Raw genomic sequence first — 18,466 nt, forward strand, 5'->3', positions numbered from 1 at the left:
TCAAACTGTTTTTTGGATAGTATTCCTGGATAGATGATCTATCGAATGTAATTCATTATTTTTGAGGGGCATGAATAGTTCTTTATGAAAAAAAGAATTAACTCAAATTTTCCGTTTTGCTAATTTTTTTTCATAAGTTAAACCTAGCGCGGTGTAAAAAATAATATGGTTACCTGAGAGCCAATGCAAGAAAAAACATGCCAGTTTCATTGAGATTCCGAAATGGTATAACTCTCTGTATTCTCAGCATTTAATACAAAATAAATTCCTATTGCAATCAGTTGAGGCCTAGTTTAATGTAAACAGTGTTTCTAAAATTTTTATTAGCTAAAATGAGAAATGCAAGCAGAATGAAGTAATCGTCTACTGAAGATCATGGTGGCCTCTTAGAGAATCTTTTGTGATATTTAATTCAATGAAATCAACATTTTAAAATTGTTGATATCTATGCAATAAAGCTATGATTCATTAGAAAGTGTAGACTATAGAGCATGTATCAGAACTCATGGTGGCCAATTTATGCATCATTTGTGATTTGTGAAACTTTATTCAATGAAACGATATTTTACAATTGTTATTTTTTCTCGTTTTCTTTTATTATTGAACCCCAACGTTGTGAAATCAATATTATCAAGTTAATTTCAAGTTATGCATTAAATTTCAGCATTTGTCTAACAAGGGTCTTGACTCAATGTAATAAAAATTACCTAATTTTCTGCTTTTTTTCTTAATTACAAAAGTGCTAAAATTCACTTCGTTACTTGAAATTCGCTCAACAACTATTAACTCTATAACTATAGGGCTTAATAATGAAAGGATACGAGGGAAAAACCCAAATTTAAAATATTGTTTAATTGAATCGAGTTTTACAAAATGTGTTCAAAGTGTGCATCAGGAGCTGTACTAGATCCTCTACAACCTTTCATGAATAATTGCTTTATTCTGCTTGCAAGTCTCATTTCAGTTGCTAAAAATTGAAGAAAAATGCTAACTTCAAACTCTGCCTTGACTCATTGTAATAAAAATTTATTTTGTATTTAATACTGAAAATAGAGTGAGTTATACCATTTCAGAATCTCAGTGAAACAGGCATGTTTTCTCTTGCTTTGGCACTCAGGTACCCATATTATTTTTCACACCACGCTGGGTTGAACTTAGGAAAAAAAAATAAGCAAAACGGAAAATTTGAGTTGATTCTTTTATTTATGAAAAACTATTCATGCGCCTCAAAAATAATAATTTACATTCGATAGCGCATCTATCCAGGAATACTATCCAAAAAACAGTTTGAAAAAATTCCTTCATTTGGAGTCTTGCCTGCAAGAAGAGGGGCGAAGGGTGTGATTTTCTTGAATTTTCGAAAATCTCGAATATCTCGAAAACCAAGGCACTTTTACTAAACGTAAAATATATTTTTCTGAACCGCCATAGAGTCCTCTACCTGCAGGCTCCATATTATCCATTCATTACGCCACACCCTGTATATATATATATATATTTTTTTTTTTTGAATACACATTTATATGATATATGGCGTGCATTCAACAAAATTTTTCGTCAAGTGAGTCCATATTAAATTAACGAATAAACTACACATCTTTTAGTACCTATATACATATTTTAGAACAAAAACGGAAAATACATAGTATATAGATGATATAATTATATCAAATTTTGTATTCCAACTCCAGTGGTTGATTCAAATGTTAATTACAACAAATAGGTACTTCAATCAACGCCATAGTATTCTATTCTCTACTTTGCAAAGCAGAAAATTGATTTTGACCTGCAAAGTTTATGAACAGTCAATTCGGAACACTACCAGGGCCGGATTAAGACCACTTGTCGCCCGGGGCAGAAGATATTTTTTCGCCCCCCTCCCCCATATTACAATAATGATCATTTAATAAGAAAGGAATCTCTAGAAATATTTTCATAATTAAGTTTTTTCATCGAAAAGTAAAAGCCAGCAAAAATTATGAAGAACATATATGATACAGGTAAAAAAAGTTGAATTAAAAACAACTTAGGTATTTTCAATTCACCTTTTTTATATGAACTAGGTATCGCTGAGTCGAAAATTAAGAGTAAACCAATGTTAAGAATGCATTAGACAGTTCAGTATTCGCAAAAAAATCCTGCAAAATTTAAATTTTCTTCATACAGTCGTTTTTTTTGTGTTTCGCGAGACTGAATTTTTGAAAACAATCGCGATTTTATTTCTTATTCGCTATAATATCGGAAAAATTAGATTTTTTCTCTACTTTTCAGCATTTGATGTAACGGAATGATAATACATATTACTATTGTATTAAATAATTGATCGTTCGGAATTTTGTAAACCTGATTTATTTAGTCAAATATAATAAAAACGTTTCGGGTTCGGGCCCTTTTTCAATCTAAAAACAAATATCAAAAACACAGTTACATATACAATTATTCGAGATAGAGATCTGTCACCTTTATTTTAACAATTTCCAAGTCTTCTGCTTGTGGTGCATGTGTCCTCATTCTTCATTTTGTAACATAATGTGGTGCTAAGTCAATGAATTGTCAAGTTGGTGTCGTTGTCACTCTTCTTCTTCTTTCGTTGTCGTTTTCCGCTGTCTTCTTTATAATCGTTGAGTATATTTTGTTCAGACCATTTATATCTGTTCTGTCGTTGATAGAGTTGGGGTTTCGTTTTATATAAATCATTTCCAAAAATTCCCTGGTTCTTTTATTTGTTTCCCTATCTAATATCCTTGTATTCTCAAAATTGAAAGTGTGGTTGTTTTCTATTGTATGTTTGTAAAGGGCTGTTTGAGTTTTGGAATATTTGTGTCCTTTTATCCTGTTGTTCAGATTTTGTTCCGTTTGTCCTATGTACACTCCATTACATTGGTTGCATGGTATCTCGTAGATGATATGTGATTTTTGACCTTTCGGGACTATTGCCTTCAATCTCGAAAATAATTGATTAACCTGTATAAACGGTTTGTGTGCAATCCTTATATTGGGGTATGGCTTCATTATGTTTTCTATTTTCTCAGACAGTGTTGGGATGTATGGTAGGGGTATGTAAACTATTGGCTCGGTTTTTGGATTTTGGTAACTTAGTGAGTTGTAAAATTTGTGAGTGCGTTGTTTTATTGTTTTCTTTATCATTTCTTGGGGGTAATTGTTTGTGGCAAGTAGGGAGGAGATCTGATTTAGTATCTCCGGTCTATAACGTGGTGAAGTTAATTTGATTGCTCGATCTATATAATTGGTTACTATTGCTTTTTTCTGTTTGATGTTATGTGCTGAGTTATAATCAAGTATCCGTATTTTCTCTAATGAGAAAATAACAAAATAGAAACTAAAATGCTCCGAAAAACCATTAACTCAGACCGGATACTTGATTATAACTCAGCACATAACATCAAACAGAAAAAAGCAATAGTAACCAATTATATAGATCGAGCAATCAAATTAACTTCACCACGTTATAGACCGGAGATACTAAATCAGATCTCCTCCCTACTTGCCACAAACAATTACCCCCAAGAAATGATAAAGAAAACAATAAAACAACGCACTCACAAATTTTACAACAGTTGTTGTACAGTTGTGTTCCAAATTCGATGTCTAGTGAGGGAATCCCGGAAACTAGAAGAGCTAGGGCAAAACCGATGACACGTTTCATCAAACGTGTAAAAATGCGAAAGCAATGGATAAAACCTATTAAGGAGTTGGATCCGATTGGAGCTAAGAGCAACGTATATTGCTGCGAAGAAACAAGGAACGGAAACTAGAATAGCTAGAGCAAAACCGATGACATAATTCCGAGCTCTTTTTCAGAGAAACAAAGAATAGTGAAAACCACAGATTCATACGATCCTTCGTTTTTTAGTTATCAGCAAAAATTATGCGATTTTGACGATTTCAAAAAGTTCTCATAAGTTTTTTGTCTTAAGAGAGTTACAGATCTGAAACTTGAACCTTCTTAGGCACTTCTACACGTAGAATCTGCACAAAAGATTTTTTTCAATTCAAAAATAATAAATTCAATGAAAGTTCACCTAATTATTTGGAATGAAAAAATATTTTGAACTCGTCATAGTGGATTCTACGTAAAAAAGTGCCAGTAGAAGATTCAAGTTTCAGATCTGTATACTTCAATACAAAAAAGTTATGAAAACTTTTCGAAATCGTCAAAATCTCATTTTTTTGCTAATAACTAGAAAACGAAGAATCGTAGGGGGCAACGATTTTCAGCATTATTTGCTTCTCTGAAAAAGAGCTCGGAAATATGTCATCGGTTTTGATCTAGCTATTCTAGTTTCCGTTCCTTGTTTCTTCGCAGCAATATACGTTGCTCTCAGCTCCAATCGGATCCAACTTCTTCATAGATTTTCTCCATTTCTTTCGCATTTTGACATCCAAAGGGATAAAAAAATACTATTCCGGTGCATTAATCGTTGTGTTTTTACATTTCGGCACAATACATGAGTTCCTCGTATTTGGATTAGACATTTCTAATAGTAAGTGCGTAATCTCCTTATGATTCGTATGAGAGCGTGCTACCATAATGCACGTACGATGCACTAGTGTTGCAATATAGGTACGTCACACGAAGCGATCACGAGCGGAATCAGGGTGTCAATTCTCGGGATCACTCGTTCGTTGAACGTATACGTTCGTGACGTGATGAGCGTAGATTTTTGGAAATTGCAATTCTCGGGGAACGCATCTATGAACTATTCGTTTGATATCATCGTTCAAACATTAGTTCGACAACGAGTGATCTGTATCATACGCTTGATGACTGAAGCACATATATTTCGACTTTCGTGCATAAGTTATTCATTGATATTTTTGAATGATTCAAAAATGAACTTAGAGGATCTTGCTTTAGAAAATATTCATAATATTATGAGTGAAGCCGATAGGTTTGTGCAAGAAAGTCGCGAGAGACATTATTATGACCAATTCAGAAAAAATCCATTCGATCATTTATCAGATAATATATTTATACGTTTATTCCGTTTGAACAAACAATTGGTTCGAGAGTTGTTAGAAGAGTTGAATCCTTTTCTTACTGCTCCTAGGAGACTTCATGATTAGTGTAAGGAAACGAAGGTGAGAGTTCTTTTTTCATGAGTGATATTATATAGGTTTTTTTATCGTGGGGGAGGGGGCGCCATGGCAAAAGTCAACCCTGAATTAGTAGAGGGGAGAAGAATTAGGAATATATAGTAATGAATTATTTTGCAAAATGTGAATTAACAAGAATAAGTACATAATTATTATTTTGATATTTTCATTTAAACGAAAACTAAGAGCAAGTAACATATATTAATACTGAAATATACAACAAAACTCAAGAACACAGATAAGAAACCATCCTGGGGTTATTTATTGCACATTTTTTCCAAAAATTTCTCTTAGTTCTGATGCTATTTTTTTTTTTTGCTGCGACATCTCGTACCATAATCAGAAGTTTTTTTTTGAAATATTCTTCTTTAATACGAATTTTTTGATGCAGTAGATCTATCGTTTGAGTATTTTGTTCTACAGCTTTATCCAAACGCTGCGTAGCAAAATTTCTCTTTTCTCCATTTTTTTTTCCAACGTGAGCTTCATCATTCCCTATATTATCATTAAGGAGAATGTCTTTCTGCAGAGGTGCATTAAGAGAATTCGTGTCCTTTTGTTTTTGGTCACATTCCATTTTTTTATCATTTTCCAACACAATTTCCTACGCCTGTGGTTCTACTACTTCCAATAAGCTTCTTATGACAGTTTCATCTGCCTCTGAAAGATCTACCGTTGCAGGTCCACCACCCGTTTTCGAAGAATGGGCATTAATCTGCGCCTTTTTAGTTTTCGTCCTTGACTGAATGTCGTGCCAACTCTAAAAGAATTGCATTGAGATTATATAAAAATAGTCAGCAAGGATGTATTTTATATACCTTCCTCCACTCTTTCCAGTCTTTTTTTGCACCTGGGGTTCCATTTAATATATTTGTAAGATCTTTCCACAAAGCTATGGAGTCTTGTCTAGAGAAAGTTGACGAGAATTTCTGCTTTATTTCAGGATGGGAGCTTATAAACTCTATTAATATTTCTTTTTGTTCGACGGACATTGGTTCGTTTCTTTTTTCCATATTCAAACAAGAAACGAAAATCTTTATTCACTTCAAAACTGATGTTTTAGTTAAACAAAACCAATTCTGAAGATTTTGATTTGACGTATTTTCAAAATTCAAATTCAACCATAAATAGGCACAGAATTATCAAAAGCATAGAATTATTAATATGAGTTTATGATTAAACGCTGATTATTCGATGAATTTTGCTACGATGCCAAGTTTATTCTCTGTTCGAAATGAACGTACACTTTCGCCGGAACGAGTAGTTGGAGATATGCTCGAGAATTGACTCGATTCGAACTATACGTTCGATTCCACTCGTTCATGAACGAATACGTTCAACGAACGAGTGATCCCGAGAATTGACCCCCAGGAGCCATGCATCCATGTTTACAATTTCTATATATCGTGTATTAATTGACGTATCGAAATAATTCAATATTTCTATTTTCTATAGAGAATAGGAATATTTAAAGAACAAAATTAGTGAGCATTCGCCATTCTTCGGGAGCGCATTAGGTATTTAACCGACTTCACACGTTTCAACGATTTGACACTTGAAAATGTTTTTTTTTTCTTTCTTGAAGCGCTGAATTCATTCAATAATGAATGTTGATAAGAAAAAATAGCTCATTTTAAATTGGGAAAAACTATGATGTGATCAGAATACATCAATCTATCTTCTATATATATTAATAAAAGAGGATCTATGGTTTAATTCAAAATGCTTTATTGTTCAAACGATCGCACCAAATTGGACAATTCTTTTTTTGTTGTGTTTATTATTGTTAGGGCAAGGTTTATATAACAAAATATTCCCGAAAAAAATTGTACAGAACAGAAAAAAAGGCATTCTTTTTTATTACGACCAATCAAGCAATCATAGAGTACTTATAGGTTTTCGACATTTGGACAAAAAGTTAAGTTATATCGAGTAAATCGAAAATTACACTATAGGGCATTGCAATAAAGTATAATTTAGATATTGTGTGTTATTTTACCTTATAATATAACAAAGTAATCTACATGATGAAGGGAAACACATGGAATATCATCCACAGCACGTCTCTTTTACTCATATGCCACATTGTCACACAATCACGATGAGTTAGTTATTATTATCTACCCTAGAAATAATTTAAATGGCAAAACTAGGTTTGCCGGGTCAGCTAGTATTAAATATATCAGTAAAATAATATTCCAAATTTAAAAAATTTCCGAGGTCAGATTTTTATGAAGGAAATCATATCTAATAGGAGAGACGCCAGGTGTTTGAAGGTTAGAAAAAAGTGAAAGCAGCTGTATTTCTGGTATGTACTATTATGCCAATTACACTTCAAAATCTACTTGAAAAATTTTTGGTGGCTTCGAAATTTTCGGATTTGTTTCCGTTTTTGGATTATAAGTTATGAAAAATTACTTTTTCAAGAAAGATTATTCTTATTTTTTTAAGTAAATATATTAATCCACTATAATTTAGTTTTAATTACAGCTCTGTGAGTCCAGTATATCTCGAGATTTTGAACAAAAATTGCCAATTTGTTTCGAATATTGGCAATAATGATCATACTGCGATTGAAGTCATAAGAAACAAAGTCGTGAAACATTTATTCAGCTTTGATTGAAATCCTTAGGTCTAATAGGCATCGAGTTATCTAAAAAGATGAAAAATTGGGAAAATAGGATTTTTTGTAGGCTGACCAGATTATCACCAGTTCAATGACGGATGGACCTGGTAAATGTGTATATATTTATATAGGGAAAAACAAGTAATTTGGGTACTTGGCAATTATTGTTTGGGCAATTATCAACAATCAGGTGTCATAACATCTATATTTCGAACCTCTTGAGGTTCTTCTTCAGGATGCTAAAAATATATAACGAACATGGATACATATAAAAATAAAATTTCAACAACTACTTACGTCCGACAAGATTATTGTTTAAATTCACATTACAATGTTCCTCCGAAAATCTCTCTGTGAATTTAAACAATAATCTTGTCGGACGTAGGTAGTTGTTGAAATTTTGTTTTTATATGTATCCATGTTTGTTATATATTTTCAGCATCCTGAAGATGAACCACAAGAAGTTCGAAATATAGATGTTTTGACACCTGATTGTTGATTGCCCAGACAATAATTGCCGAGTACCCAAATTAGTTGTTTTTTCCTGTTTTCTCCGGCAAACGATCAGTTACAATATATATATATATATATATATATATATATATATATATATATATATATATATATATATATATATATATATATATATATATATATATTAGGTGAGTCTTCGAATCGTGAAAATATTTTAACAGTAGGTAGATTCTTGAGTTTAAAAGAAACACTTTTTTTTGCCATTTTTTCCGATTCGGCCCTAATAAAAAGATATAGCCATTTTGAGTTTTCATAATGAGCTGTGCCATCCTTGGAAAAAAAAATTACCTTCAGAATAACTAGATAAATCTGTGACACTTCACATCTGTGGATCTCAAAAAGAGTTGCATTCGGTCGAAGTATCCCATTTTTCGAATTTCACAGATATTTTTTTTTTGAGTGTCAAATTACTCGAAAACGACGCATTTACGAGAAAATATGAAGAAGAAGAATGCTTTTATTTTACAAAACGTTCAAATTCATTAGATAGCGTCCAAGAGTTGGGTTCTTCGAATTTTTTGTATTTTTATGGTACGTAATAGTCATATTGAGAAAACTGGAAGACGTGGGTGATATCTTGTGTTCGAAAAAGATGTTTCAAATACATAGATGAAAAACTATATTCAGAAATTCATTCCATTCGATTAAACCGTTTGTAAGAACTAAAAATAACATTTTTCTATGGTTTTTCAACAGCCTGTATTTGAGAGACAGTGTGTGAACTGATGGAGTCCAGAAAAATACTTCAAACGTGATATGTGAAATATAGGTGAATGTTTATGTGGCAATTAAACCTAATCTTAACCGAATATACAGAGAATATCAAGAGTTATTTGATGATTGCAGCACGTGCCAGAACCTTCATAATTTCGCATCTTAGATGAAAAATTTTGGCCTCACCAAAGCCTTCCATTATGGAATTAGACGACCCCAAATCGTTGAAAAATTGAAAAATCCTGTTTTCCCAACCTTTCATCTTTTTGAGATAACTCAAGATCTATATAAGACCTAAGGATTTCGTTTTGTGCTTAGAAGCTGAATAAATATTCTACAACTTTTTTCCTAATGACTTTATTTATGGCAAGAGCATTATTGCCAATGTTCTATCCCAAAACTGACTGTTAATTTATGTAACCACTTAAATGGAAATACGCCTCGTCGAAGTCCTCGCTCATGATCATTGTAGACTCATAATCGTACACTTTGATGTTGAGATGGAGGATGGCTAAACAGGAATTCACACGCAACTGGCGGTCAGCAGGCACAAGCTGTTGCATTGTTTGCATTTTGCCCGGGAACATATAAGTCTTTCAGTAAAATTCGCTCTTGGGATGCATATGTTTCTTATGCATCATTTCGCGAAATGGAACTATAGAATGTGATTGATTATAAATGCCCCCTGTTTTTTTTTTGTCATACTTCACCGTGTAGAAAAACATTTTTCATACAATAATTCAATAATGCAAAATGAATTTTGAAAAGTTCTATTTTCAAAAATTGGATTGGCGTGGCCGATGACCTTGATGAAAATCCATAATTGAACTCAAAACAGATCATCTTCAAGTGGGCGAAGATAAACTTTAACCTTCACCCTCTTTTATTCATATTCATATTATCCTGATTCTCCATAGTACCGAAGTACCCCTCAGAAACTCCGTTAGCTTGAGCGAGTTCGGAGAATCAGTTGTGTTCTGTGTAGGCTTTGTTACTGTGTCCTTACGCCACCTTAGGCACAGCACTGTTAATTCGAACCCAACAGTGAATGGTGACCCGTACCCGTACGGTATGGAGAGTAGAGAGAAGGAGAACGATCGACGAACTAAAAATGTGTCCCCGAAAACGGGAAACGTAGGATAGGTGTCGCTGCGATTGCAGCGGGTGTCGATAAGGGGTGGGGATGCAAGCGTCAATTTGAAATGAACAGCATTCATTTTATTTTAGGTTATGTGTCATCGTGGTTTTTCTGATGATTTTTCAAATACCTTTCTTCAAATCTATATTAAATATGAGTTCTCTGAATTATATGCAATAAAATACAAGTCGAAATCAATGAATTTCAAAAGAAATCACTGATCAAAAAAATTGTACCTACTTTTGTTTATCATGGTTTATTGAAAGCAGCTATATGTTAGTTGGTTTACCGTCATCTTCAAAATTATATAAATCTGTAGTGAGGAGTAGTACACATCAAGACAACAAAAGGTAGCAATCTCAAATTTATCACTTAAATATTAGAGTAGATTCTGTTTCCAATACTCAGCTGAGAACCGATATAAACCATATATTATGTTATGCCAACAGAATTCTTCAAGAATATTCACTTCTGAACCATGTAGTTTTATTGGTTAGATATTCTTATTCAGAAGAGTCAACTTCTCACGAGGGATGACAATTTCATCGATTTCGTTTATAATGAATCCATCATCTTTTCGATATCTTCATCGCAAAAGTGCTCTTGACACACAAATTGATTTGGAGTCGATTCTGGAGGTAAGGTTTTTTTCCAATTTTCTCTCAAAAATGCTCTCGGAAATTTTATCTCTTCTCCTTTCCTTTCCGATGCCAAAACACTCTAACACTAGCGCACGCTTCAACATTTCACCATGGTCATATTTATGTTGTTCTCTTATCAAAAATCGAAAATAATAATATTCCTATCATCCGTCACCAAGGAAACAGTTCACTCAGCTAACTACAATTTGTTTGAATCAAAATTTCGCACTCTCGTGATGGCCAGCGCGCCTGTTGGCAAAAGCATGAACTACACCCTATTGGTACATATTTTAGGGGACAAAAAATTCCTTTTTTCTACAAGCGTGCGCGTTCAACCTTTTTCCCGCACGCATTCCAAGTTGCAAAGAGTCACTTTCCCAAAGGGTGCGGGAAAAACGCCTGCTATTTCTTTCCCGCACGCAAATGCGTGCGGGAATGGATTAGCAGGGGTTTTTCCCGCACGCAAATATTATAGAGTAAATTAAGTTCTATCATGTTTCTATGCACAGAACGTCAACAATGAGAAACTAATAGTTACGACATGTAGAATTACGTCTGTCATTATATATGAATTATCAAATTAGATATGATATGTTTCGTGAAATGGATACATTTATATATTTCAAGCGCTTGTAGAAAAAATATTGTTCCTTACTCTTGCGGAAAGCTTCGCATCGTTCGGGCAACGGCAGTTTCGTGCGGGCAAGTATCACTTTCCGCACTTGATAGGAAAATAACTATTCTAGCCCGGGATTGTGATAGCGAAACACCTGTCGTGGTTTGTGTTATATCTTCCGAATTCCTGCGCATGTTTTGATATTATGTAGATACTAATCAAACTGCATCTGGCATTACCGCCAGTCTTAATATTGTATTCCAAGAAACATATTGTATGCGACATTCACCGGTGTGAAAACAGCCGAATGAGATAGCAGAATTTGACCTTGAATTCGTCGTACGCCACTGTTCAGTTGAGCGGATATCGATGCAAACATGAATTCTCGCGTCTGGATTGATATGAGAACTATTATTATTACGTTACATTTTTTCATTTCAAATCACGCCTGTGAAAGCTGAGGGGAAGAAATAAAGAATGTTAACTCAAAAAATATATGTACTTAAGATCGACCTCAAATTTCAAGAGTTATATTGAAAACACCCATCATCATTCACTGTCAATGTTGTTCAAAAAATGGTTCATAAAATGCACTTCAAATTCAGGAGATTAATACACGAAATGAAGCAGAAAAATGTCATTTGCCGCATTCACTTACGCCCCCTAAGAACCGAGATTTGACACCGTCCAATATTAAAAATCCGATTACTAAAAAACTGGACATAGGATCGACTTCAAATTCGAAAACGGTATCGACAAACCATAGCAGAAAAAACTACTTTTTATCCTATCCACTTACACCCCCTAGAAGCCAAGATTTGACACCTGTCAATGTTAAAAATTCGATAACTAAAAAACTGGACATAGGATCGACTTCAAATTCGGAAACGGTATCGACAAACCATAGCAGAAAAAAGTGCTTTTTATCCTATCCACTTACACCCCCTAGAAGCCAAGATTTGACACCTGTCAATGTTAAAAATTCGATTACTAAAAAACTGTACATAGGATCGACTTCAAATTCGGAAATGATATCGACAAACCATAGCAGAAAAAACTACTTTTTATCCTATCCACTTACACCCCCTAGATGCCAAGATTTGACACCTGTCAATGTTAAAAATTCGATTACTAAAAAACTGGACATAGGATCGACTTCAAATTCGGAAACGGTATCGACAAACCATAGCAGAAAAAACTACTTTTTATCCTATCCACTTACACCCCCTAGAAGCCAAGATTTGACACCTGTCAATGTTAAAAATTCGATAACTAAAAAACTGGACATAGGATCGACTTCAAATTCGGAAACGGTATCGACAAACCATAGCAGAAAAAAGTGCTTTTTATCCTATCCACTTACACCCCCTAGAAGCCAAGATTTGACACCTGTCAATGTTAAAAATTCGATTACTAAAAAACTGGACATAGGATCGACTTCAAATTCGGAAACGGTATCGACAAACCATAGCAGAAAAAACTTCTTTTTATCCTATCCACTTACACCCCCTAGAAGCCAAGATTTGACACCTGTCAATGTTAAAAATTCGATTACTAAAAAACTGGACATAGGATCGACTTCAAATTCGGAAATGATATCGACAAACCATAGCAGAAAAAAGTGCTTTTTATCCTATCCACTTACACCCCCTAAAAGCCAAGATTTGACACCTGTCAATGTTAAAAATTCGATTACTACAAAACTGAACATAGGATCGACTTCAAATTCGGAAACGGTATCGACAAACCATAGCAGAAAAAAGTGCTTTTTATCCTATCCACTTACACCCCCTAGATTCCAAGATTTGACACCTGTCAATGTTAAAAATTCGATAACTGAAAAACTGGAAATAGGATCGACTTCAAATTCGGAAATTAAATCGACAAACCGAAGCAGAAAAAAGTGCCGTTTACCGCATCCACTTACACCCCTTAGGTGTCGACATTTGACACTTGTCAATGTTAAAAATTCGATTACTAAAAAACTGGACATAGGATCGACTTCAAATTCAGAAATGATATCGACAAACCATAGCAGTAAAAAGTGCTTTTTATCCTATCCACTTACACCTCCTAGAAGCCAAGATTTGACACCTGTCAATGTTAAAAATTCGATAATTGAAAAACTGGAAATAGGATCGACTTCAAATTCGAAAATTAAATCGACAAACCGAAGCAGAAAAAAGTGCCGTTTACCGCATCCACTTACACCCCTTAGGTGTCGACATTTGACACTTGTCAATGATGAAAATTTTATAAATCAAAAACTTCATAGTATCTACAAATTCGAGAATTGTATTGACAAACCGTACAAGAAAAAAGATGCCATTTAACACTTTCACTTAATTTTTGGAACCGAGTTTTGATACCTGTCAATGTTTCGGTTATGGTGAAAATTTAAATTCCCAATTTCACAAAGCTCGATCGGGAAATCAACACTTGTTTGAAGAATCAACAATAATTCATTCATGAGCTTCGTGAATATCGTCCTGTCTTAATAAGTTTAATTGCCACTTCTCCAATATATTCTGGAATGAAAATGTTGCAGTGATTTCACATTAATAATCAAATAACTGTCAAATAGTTAATCAGGCAATCAAAATTCCGTAAAACCCGCCGACAGACATCTACTAGTACAGAAATTTCATCTCGTCGTCACCAGTACAAGAGCAAATTTTTCATGATGAATCAATTAAAATATAGGATATTTTTTCTTAACTATCAGTTATTTTTATTATTAGTCCAAATGTCCGTAAAATGAGATTCGAGTTAAAAGTTTCTCTGGAGTTTTCAGTCTCGCCTGGTTAGTCAATAACGCATGAACCGGACCACCACGCTCGAAAAGTTTACCTTATGCCTGAGGTTCCGCTCGCTATTGCAAAGGACGCTTAAAGCACGGATTGTATGCAAAAGCTACGACACGTTCTCGAGAACGCTCACTTGTTTCAGTTGCGTATTATTTGGTGTTAATATTCTTTGAATATTCTCAAAGTTCTTGGGTTTTTTTTAAATAGTAGTTTTTTTTTTAGGTTTTCAGTTTTTATTCAGAGCGTATATTTTGTTTTTTTTTCTCCACTTTTTCCTTATTATAAGAGTTTTTCATTTAGTAATTAGTTGAATATTTTTGTCGAAAATACTAATAATTTTAGTATTTAGTCGATTTGTATGTAATACTTCTTCCGTTTTTTTGTTTTATAATCTTTTTTCACGTTTAGGTTTTTTATTCCTTTCCATTTCATTGGAAGATTCTTTTCGATTCTTAAAGTCCCTCTAGAGGTTCATCCTTTTTTTTATATTCTTGTAAACCCAGTTTTCTTGGTTTCAATTTTATCTGAGCTGTTCTATTTTGTTTTTTTTTTCTCCACTTTTTCCTTATTATAAGAGTTTCTCATTTAGTAATTAGTTGAATATTTTTGTCGAAAATACTAATAATTTTAGTATTCAGTCGATTTGTATGTAATACTTCTTCCGTTTTTTTTGTTTTATAATCTTTTTTCACGTTTAGGTTTTTTATTCCTTTCCATTTCATTGGAAGATTCTTTTCGATTCTTAAAGTCCCTCTAGAGGTTCATCCTTTTTTTATATTCTTGTAAACCCAGTTTTCTTGGGTTCAATTTCATCTGAGCTGTTCTACCGGCGTTTATTCCTCTTTACAGCGGAATTTGAATTCGAAGCTTGCAGACATGGTTTATAAAAAATCTAGCATACTTCCAGCTATATTAGAGTATATAAGAAAACATTGTAAAAATTTTGGTTATCAGGAGCTCATTGACCCAAAGAGTGATCATATAAAAGCCATGTCATTCAAATTGAAAATATTCCCAAGTATATTATGTCAGTATATCAGGAGAAATGAAGATGAAGTCATTTTTGTCTTGGAATCTTGCTCTCAAATGGAATATGAAAATCCGATCATTCCAGATGAAAGAATAGTTTTGCCTACTTCCACTCCTGAAAAAGATATCGATATTGATAATACATTGATTTCACAGGAAACACAACTTTCTCCTATCCGAAAAATATCTAGTGATGCCCCAATATCATTCCAAATCGAAAATGAAGTGATCGATTTTAAGGAAGTAACTGTTAACAGTTTAGAGTTGTCGAGCGATCTGCATCTTTCCGATCCTGTAGTGAAAGAATTGATTCCTTATGGAAGTACTAACCGAATTCGGAGAAACGAAAAACTTGTAACTTACAAGAACTGCGTATTTTTTGAAGGAAAATTTGATATTCCTGACACACATCGGAAATATTTATTTGGGAACTCTAGTAGTAATAGTTATATGAACTATTATATAAGAAACAGAATCCGCAAGAACGTGAATAACACTTGTTCTTTAGCAATTAAAGATAAAAAAATATTGAAAAATGGGGATGTACTTATATTAGCTTATTGCATCCATAACAGACGAAACTGCAAAAAATTCAAGATTCATATAGTGTCCAGGAAGTTAGTTAGTGTTTATAGTTCTTCTAAAGACTATTATCACGAAAAATTGATCACGGCCTATGTAAAAGGTCACGAGAGATTTAAGGCTAAAAAGAAGTTGCTCCTCTTGAAGCCATCTGAATACAAAAAGAAAACCCTCCTACAAGCAGACATAAGGTTGATAAATCAGGGAAACCTTCAGAATATCAAATCAGATCCAACGATAAGAAAAATCCGATCGGAGGCGAAACAACAACTCGATAGAGATGTGGACGACTGGACTGATATATGTAAGATGCAGTTATCTAATGGGGAATATATACAAGAAGTAAGCATTCCATTCATGGTTAAACTTTTCAGTAAAGAGCAACTGCAAGTATTAAAATATGAAAAGAAGACTAAGCAATCTAAGTTCTTATTGCACTTTGATGCAACAGGTTCTGTTATAAGAAAGCCTTATAAAGAATGCAAACGCATTTATCTATATTCTGGGGTTATTCAAACTAGCAATGAACGAATTTTCCCTGTTATGGAATTGGTTTCTGGGACACACTACACAAAAGATCTACGTAAATTCTTCGGAGATTTCAAATATTTTGCTAAACAGCATTCCAGCTGGCCAACTTTCACAGGTGTTGTTACCGATTTTTGCTTAGCCAGTTTGAATGCATTATCACAAGAATTTTGTGAAATGCAATTGATTGAATACATCAATTATTGTTACGATAATTTTTTTATTGTTGCCGGAGAGCGACGAGAAAACATGATTTCCCTCCACCTTTGTTGTGCTCATTTTGTGAAAATGTTTTGCAAAGACATTGAACAAACTGTGAGTCATGTCAATATTCAGAATCAACTGAAGGATTTGATGGCGGCCTGTATGACTTTCAATAAATTCCATCAAATTGAAAATTGGATGGAAAATATTTTCATTCTGTTATGTAGTCCATATCATGATCAGATTGTGAAAGAATCAATTGATAATTTGTTGATTATAGTTGCCGATAAAGACCACCACATATTCAGAGAATCCAAACATAATCTGAAATCAACAGGAATGAGCTTAATACAGGATCCTCCAACTCATTCTCTAGCGAAGCAGAGCCTATTCTTCAAACATTTTGATAGGCTGGAACATCGCAATATAACAGATTCATTGAATGATTCCATGAACCATTATTATAGCCCTAAGCTTTACGAACTGATTTTGAAAAAATACATCCCCTTCTTGCCACTGTGGTCAGCGATTATGCTGAAAGAATTCGATAGAGAAAGAGTAAGTAATGCTCCTGTTGAAAATTACTTCAATACAATGAAACATAAAGTATTACGAGGAGAAAGAAATTGGAAATGCTCACGATTTGTCAGAGCTACCAGAACATTAGGGTTATCATTATACAAAGAAATACTCTGCGTAATACCAAAAAGTAATCTGACAGGACGTATTCATAGACAGAACAGAGCAATGTGGCAGAGAAAAAGACCGCTTTATAAAGGACACTTTGAGGGACGTCATTTGAAAAATTTTTCTCATAAGAAAATATTTCCAAGAAAAGATTCACAAGGCCCTAATGAAACAAGTACACCTATTTGTCAGTATTGTTCAGAAGGGTCTTTAGACACAACTGCCACTGATTGGGTGCAATGTGATGCATGCAGTATGTGGGTGCATCAGATATGCGAGCCTGATAAAACTTTCTCGGGAGAATTTATCTGTAAACTATGTCAACAAACTGAAAATCAAATACCAATAGAAACAACAAAATACAAATTTTTCGGCAACGGTCTTATAAGCGATCATGCTTATTACAAGAATTTTCCTAATGGAAGAGGATATGTGGTTTCAATTCTAGATCGTCCTCGTAAAAAATTACCTCTCACTGATTACTTGACCTTGAACAATGAGAACTGGCTAAGTGACGCAGTGATAGATTTTATTTTAAACATGTTAAATACGAACGGTGTTTACCAAATCATTGATGCTGGACTTCATGCTCAGTTCATTTTTAACCAGCCACAACATTCTTTTCTCGATAATTTGAAACTTGAGAAAGATGATTTGTTTATACCCATATTAGTCAATGAAAACCATTGGTGCGCAATCGAAATCAGTATTTCAAAGAGAGAATTCACATACTTAGATCCATTCGGCGAACAACACCCCACAAGTGTTTCATATTTAAAATAATTCATAAGTTACTTAAAGGAGAGTAATCAATTGAAAGCACTACATAATTATAAAAGTTGGAAAATTGTAAAAAAAGAACATATTACACAAAATGATGCACATAATTGTGGCATTTTCATTCTGTACTTCTTTAAACAGATCATCCAAAAAAAATCTCTCAATGAATGGGCCGATATGAATGAGCTGAGAAAAGAATTCCAGATAGAAGTATTGAAATCTTCTATGCCTGTAGAAAATATTTGCCTCATCTGTGGTAATATCCGAAATGAGATATATAGGCGATGTAAACTTTGTTTTAGATTATTACATAAGAGATGCCTGTTTGAAAACAAAATGGAAAATGATATTTGTGAACTGTGTTCTCAATACAGCCTCATAGAATAGTTTTCTTCGGGAACTTACTCAGGGGCATTAAGTTTTTGAGGAGAAATAATTCTTTTCACAATTCACCAAATGAGA

At 33.6% G+C, this 18,466-nt stretch overlaps 2 protein-coding genes across 2 annotated transcripts in view; both read right to left on the bottom strand.

Moving 5' to 3' along the window:
• The window catches only part of LOC123323050 (intraflagellar transport protein 122 homolog), a 216,085-nt gene that overhangs the window by 48,240 nt on the left and 149,379 nt on the right, over positions 1-18,466 (bottom strand). The window lies entirely within an intron of this gene.
• LOC123323052 lies at positions 5,504-6,477 on the bottom strand. Its single transcript, XM_044911254.1, has 2 exons — positions 5,937-6,477; positions 5,504-5,878 (listed from the first exon to the last, which is right to left on the bottom strand). The coding sequence occupies exons 1-2, from the start codon at positions 6,129-6,131 to the stop codon at positions 5,723-5,725; spliced, it is 351 nt and encodes a 116-aa protein (XP_044767189.1). The 5' UTR covers positions 6,132-6,477; the 3' UTR covers positions 5,504-5,722.

This window comes from Coccinella septempunctata, chromosome 1, assembly GCF_907165205.1.
Source record: "Coccinella septempunctata chromosome 1, icCocSept1.1, whole genome shotgun sequence".
In the NCBI taxonomy this organism is placed as follows: domain Eukaryota; kingdom Metazoa; phylum Arthropoda; class Insecta; order Coleoptera; family Coccinellidae; genus Coccinella; species Coccinella septempunctata.

Bases quoted from the DNA above. Each gene is read 5' to 3' on its own strand.
- LOC123323052 (XM_044911254.1), bottom strand. From the start codon at position 6,131: ATGGAAAAAAGAAACGAACCAATGTCCGTCGAACAAAAAGAAATATTA. The intron at 5,879-5,936 runs GTATATAAAATA...CAATTCTTTTAG, and splicing joins ACTGGAAAGAGTGGAGGAAG to AGTTGGCACGACATTCAGTC.